At 32.8% G+C, this 5,533-nt stretch overlaps 2 protein-coding genes across 3 annotated transcripts; both read left to right on the top strand.

The window, feature by feature from the left end:
- The first annotated feature begins 33 nt into the window (after positions 1-33).
- LOC134236406 (nucleoside hydrolase-like) lies at positions 34-943 on the top strand. The gene is made up of 2 exons (XM_062718575.1): positions 34-173; positions 566-943. The coding sequence occupies exons 1-2, from the start codon at positions 99-101 to the stop codon at positions 893-895; spliced, it is 405 nt and encodes a 134-aa protein (XP_062574559.1). The 5' UTR covers positions 34-98; the 3' UTR covers positions 896-943.
- Positions 944-2,414: 1,471 nt separating this feature from the next.
- Positions 2,415-4,824, top strand: LOC134236405 (uncharacterized protein in ribF 3'region-like). Of its 2 annotated transcripts, XM_062718573.1 has the most exons (4): positions 2,415-2,654; positions 4,050-4,224; positions 4,458-4,574; positions 4,656-4,824. In XM_062718573.1, the coding sequence occupies exons 1-4, from the start codon at positions 2,472-2,474 to the stop codon at positions 4,808-4,810; spliced, it is 630 nt and encodes a 209-aa protein (XP_062574557.1). In that variant the 5' UTR covers positions 2,415-2,471; the 3' UTR covers positions 4,811-4,824. The 2 variants fall into 2 exon arrangements, with proteins under 2 accessions (XP_062574557.1, XP_062574558.1); XM_062718574.1 differs by lacking the exon at positions 4,458-4,574.
- The last annotated feature ends 709 nt before the right edge of the window (positions 4,825-5,533 follow it).

The following is a 5,533-nucleotide window of genomic DNA, read 5'->3' as shown; positions in this document are numbered from 1 at the left end:
AGAACAATTTTACCTGGATATATATTAAAGGGAAAGGAAACAGGTCCTCTTCTATCGCGTCGGAGTTCAACTTTGGCACAGATCCAGAAGCAGCATACATGGTCCTTCACGAGATGAAATGTCCGATCACCATTGTGCCATGGGAGCTGTGCCTGATAGATGTGTATCCTTGGGTAATATATTAAAATTTGATAGTGTAGGATATCGATTTCAAAATGGTATTCTTACTAACAGTTTAATGTACACTAAATTTTATATTAGGTATTAAACTACAAGGGTAATAACGATATTTTCAAGTAGCTTTTCAATATAATAAAACTAATCATTTTTTTTCTCGAGTTTCCTTAGGATACCAAACGAATGCATTACAGTTGAACTTTTCATTTTGCAAGGCTTGCACCAATCGCTCATTTCTGCAAATTTAAATTGGTTCAGATTAAATGTTTGCTTATTTTCAATAATAGCTCATTAATTCATAATCGAAGCGGAGACACTAATTATTTTGCTGTTAAAAAAAAGACCCAAAGGAAGTACGTGTATAATTATATTTTTGTGATAATTTTAGGAAAGGGCTGAGGAATGTCTCAATTTAGAAACTAGAAAATCGAACTTCCTTCAAGCAATCACCAAAAGTACAGTTGCCCATCAGAAAACGAACCGAGAGCTTGGTTATCGTTCCTGTGATGTTTTTGCGACGGCAGTTGCAATTGACAGTTCTATTGTACTAAAATCTGTGGACATATTTGCCACAGTGGAACTAAATGGGAACTTGACACGCGGCATGTTGGTTGCTGATTGGCGTGACAAACTGAAAAAGTCTCCCAATGTTACCATTGTAGAAAAAACAGATGTAGAGAAATCTTTTTCTCTCTGGAGATCCATGTTACAAGATTAGTTTATTATTTTTTTAAAGATTAGTTAATTGAATATTTCAATGTTTAAAACCCATACATATTCCAAGATTCTCATCCCCGCCCGCCCCGATTTTATACCCCCGCCTCGATTTTTTTTATTTTTGTTTTTCTACGGTTTAATTCTGATCGGGATCGGTATTCATCTACCATTCTACTTTCGTTTTAAACCCCGCGAAAGTCGTCATGATTTTTGACAGCTGAAAAGGTGGTGATAACCGTGATTGCTGTTATACATGCGTATATATTGTAAACAAGGGTTATTGGTTGAAAAAGATTGGTGATAATGTGAAGTAAGCGATAATTGAACCTTTACTATGACTTTTATTCGGGTACTGTAGATAAAATTACACCGATTGACAAGGTCAATAAAAAATCTGCAAAATTGAAAAAATAAAAAATATAAAATAAAAGCCGCCCGCCCGCCTCGATTTTTAAAAAAATTCGGATGAGAATCTAGCAATTTATTTATTATGGCCTTATTATTTATTATCATTATTGTCATATATATTTTTTTTTCCAAATAACTGTTATAATTGTAATCATTTACATGTATCATTATAGATCTACTTATTATAAGAACTCTGAATCTTTAGTAAGTGTCTTAACTTGAAATATTTTGTATTAACTTGAAATATTTTGTATTTATCTTGTATATGTATAACTTTACACCTTAAATTGTTATTTTGGCAATCACTAATTTAATTATTGTATATATTACAGGGAGAGGTTTTTTAAGTTGCAAGAACTTGTTACCAATCCCATTGTATAAATTATACAATAAAATATGTTCAAAACTTTTTGCAAAAATGAAACAAGAAACGATTGAGATTGATATTAAATGTTGAAAAGTTATTCTGAATAGTGTCACTAATTAAGTATATTAATATTCCATGAAAATCTGTATGCATTTGGTTTTCAAAAATAAATATGTAAGGGGTTCCAAAGAAAGAAAAATATTTTATGTATTTTCGATACCTGGTGTCCCAAGCAGCAAAACTACGTAGGGGACACATTTTCTTTGCATGTACTGTAGAAACATTTCAATTCTATGAAATACTGAGCCACTATTTTAGTTTTACGGAAAGATTCTACGCATCTTGCAACAGAAAAAAACCCTCACAATTTTATTGAATCATGATTCAATTATAAGTTTGATTTTTTTTGTTAACTCGCTAGACATTTATGGAAAATACATGTTTATAGAGGAGTACCAAATTTCAACAATGTTTCTAAGAGACAATTTGAATGTATTTAGTACGTACTTCTTGAATTAACATTTGTAAAATCATGATCTTTAAAGGTTTTGTTTTTTTTAAGATTCATTCTCTCTCTTGATATTAACAAATTAAATGTATAATGCTATCCAATATGTATGCACACACATAAACTTTTGATATAAAGATATTCAAATAATTCAATGAACATGCTTTATCACTCCAAATATATTAGCACAGCAATTTTGGCTTTTGATATAAGAAATGCAATGAAGTATCCTAACAGTACCCGTCTGAGCTGAGGTTTAATAGGGAATGAGAACATACTTTGTCCTCTTGAAAAATGGCGAAGCAGAAGATGATTATAGACTGTGATACAGGGGTGGACGATGCTCAGGCTATCATGATGGCAGTGTCCAGACCAGAAATTGACGTCATAGCAATCACGTGTGTCAATGGAAATGTGGACATTGATAACGTCTGCAAAAATACGCTGCGTGTTCTTAAAATTTGTGATTCTCTACATGTAAGTAATTCAATTGAAATTAATTTTTGATCCAGATGATGAAATGTTTAACATTGATTAGTTTAAAAACAGTTTAAGTGCAATACTTCTTGATGGGTGGAAAAGTTATGGGTTATGGAAATTAACTATAAAAGATAAAAGTGATGATTTAAACTTTTTGGGGGGCAATTTTCCTTATAAAGCAATATGCCATAATTGGCAGAGGATGCTCACTCCTCCATAGCACCTCCATAGCACCTGATCACACCTCTGATGTTTTGGATGTCCGTGTTTGCTCCGCTCCTATTTTCAATGTTTAATGGACTTCTGAGCTCAAATACTGTTCGTTATCTCAACTCATTTCATAACATATAAAGAGTTGGGTTCACTAATGACTTACTCCATAAGCTGGCTTTTTCCAAATACCAAGGGCCAATGTTCCATTTTGAACATCATTATAAAGTAGAGACATAAACAATGTTTTTATTGCCTATAAAAATCCGAGAGTCCAGGTATTGAAAAAAAGTCTTTTAAAACTGTAATAACCTCGAATTTCCAAGAAAATAAGTGGATTTTAGCATCTTCAACAAATGATTGAAATATGAGCCCACCCTGCTCATCAAAAAAAAAAAACATCCATGGATTAGAATCTTTTGAAACAGTTAATTATATATTCATTATATTATTTTACAAATTTAGTCAGATGTTGGGTCTATGCAGCATACTTAAAAGCAGCTAAATTTTTGGTCAATTTAAAAGAAATTTTCAAGATTTGAGGAAAATGACACAGTTCATGATATGCATAATACATGGGCTGAAGAGAAAATTACATCATTTCTAAATGATATGTAGTCACCATGGCTCCAAGTGAAATTTAAGATATTTTCAACTAAACCTGACCAGTTCTGATTTTTCAGCAATTTGTAACGCTAAAAAAGCCCTTAAAGAACTTTGTCTTTGTTGTTTCGATACACAAAATTTTCTGTGTACGAACAATTTATAAAACGAGACATTGACAAATAAGATGGCGATATAAGTAATCAACAATCTCGTTAAATTCAAACTCTGTGTCCGAGGCAATCTCTGTCAGCAAATATAATCTTTCGTTAAAGCAAATGTTCATACAATTGTAAGGCCATTATTTTCACACTGAATAAAATGCGGAATTCCCGGTTTACCCGATCATGACAGGGAACAGACGACACATATGATCGGTCGACGGGAGATATTTAATCCTCCATGACACCTGACCTGATCTCATCTCTGCTAGAGGTCCATGTTTATTCTGCTCTCAGCTTATTCTGTTCCAGTTAACTTCTGAGCTTGATTACTGCTCGTTAATTATATATTTTATTTCCAATTCAGATCCCTAACAAAATTTTAATTAAATTGGGTTGTTTTTAATTTCATCACCAGATACCGATATTCAAAGGAAGTGCAAGATCTATTGTACACTATGATGAAGATGCTTCCCATGTTCATGGAAAAGACGGTTTGGGTGATGTTCCAGACGCACTGGACGTTAATTTGAATTGTATTCAAGAGGAACACGCAGTAAATGCGCTGACGCGACTTTCAAAAATGCATGAAGGTATAAAATCCAAGTTAATTTTTCATATGAGTTTCTAGCAAAATAAATTGCGCGATATTTACTTGCATATAAGAAATGAAAGAGAACATATCATGTATATACGATGTATTTATTATCATTATTAATTTACATGTAAATAATTATTTTCATTATATAAAGAAATATGCGGTTGGCCTATACATGCAAATAAAATAAAACAAATACTAGTACTTAATAATATATTATGTCGAAAGGTGAGGTTAAATTAGTTGCTTTGGCACCATTGACGAATCTTGGATTAGCACTTCGTATGGATCCGGATTTTTCTAGACGGTTGAAAGGCTTGGTTATCATGGGGGGAAACATGCAAGGTAAATAATAGCAGAATCAAAATTATCTATTAGATATAAGACAAAACGATATAATTTATTTATCTGTTTTCATTCTAAAAGGTAAAGGGAACAGATCCTCTTCTATCGCGTCGGAGTTCAACTTTGGCTCAGATCCAGAAGCAGCGTACATAGTCCTTCACGAGATGAAATGTCCGATCACTATTGTGCCCTTGGAACTTTGTCTTTCACAGGTTTTCCCATGGGTAAGATTCTAATCAGTATACAGAACTAAAATACTAGGAAGTTGACATCAAAAAGATGCTTGGGTTTCTGATTGACAATATCTATATCGTTTTTTGGAGAACCAGGTCTTCCAACAATCTATAATTGGAATTTCTATCCGTTTGCGCCCCGTAACTAGCAGCCCTCTTTTTGTATTCATTTGAAGCATAATTTTTGCAAAATCTTATGCGTGAAAAGAAGAAACCACTTGCTGTGACCTTCAACTCGATATTTAGATATATCGACAACGTATTGTCAATTAACATTGGTAATTTCCATTCTTATGTCGATACGATATATCCTGGTGAACTTGAGATAAAAGATACCACAGAGTCTGACACGTCTGTTTCATATTTGGATATATGACTTGAAAAAGACGTTAATAGTAATCTAACAACCAAGCTCTATGATAAACGTGATGACTTTAACTTTTCTATCGTCAACTTCCCTTACTTATGCAGTAATACCTGCATACGGAATATATATATTATATCAGTTGACTCGATACGCAAGAGATTGAACAATTTCGAAAACAAGGTAAATTATTGACAAACAAGTTGATGAAACAAGAATTTCAGCTGTCTCGTTTAAAGTCATCAATTCGTAAGTTCTATGGTGGATACAATGAACTTGTCAGCAAGTACAATTTATCATTGAGTCAAATGCTGACAGACGTTTTTCATACTCATTGTAAGTCCATTATTTATACACTGGAT

Source organism: Saccostrea cucullata, unplaced genomic scaffold (assembly GCF_032062105.1).
Source record: "Saccostrea cucullata isolate Sc308-1 unplaced genomic scaffold, CSIRO_AGI_Scuc_v1 ctg22368, whole genome shotgun sequence".
Taxonomy (NCBI): domain Eukaryota; kingdom Metazoa; phylum Mollusca; class Bivalvia; order Ostreida; family Ostreidae; genus Saccostrea; species Saccostrea cuccullata.
The sequence above is the reverse complement of the archived record's forward strand: the minus strand, read 5'-3'. Positions and strand labels throughout refer to the sequence as shown.

Coding starts and splice junctions, on each gene's coding strand:
- LOC134236405 (XM_062718573.1), top strand. CDS start 2,472: ATGGCGAAGCAGAAGATGATTATAGACTGTGATACAGGGGTGGACGAT. Junction 2,655..4,049: donor AAATTTGTGATTCTCTACAT/GTAAGTAATTCA, acceptor TTTCATCACCAG/ATACCGATATTCAAAGGAAG. Junction 4,225..4,457: donor ACTTTCAAAAATGCATGAAG/GTATAAAATCCA, acceptor TTATGTCGAAAG/GTGAGGTTAAATTAGTTGCT.
- LOC134236406 (XM_062718575.1), top strand. CDS start 99: ATGGTCCTTCACGAGATGAAATGTCCGATCACCATTGTGCCATGGGAG. Junction 174..565: donor TGATAGATGTGTATCCTTGG/GTAATATATTAA, acceptor TGATAATTTTAG/GAAAGGGCTGAGGAATGTCT.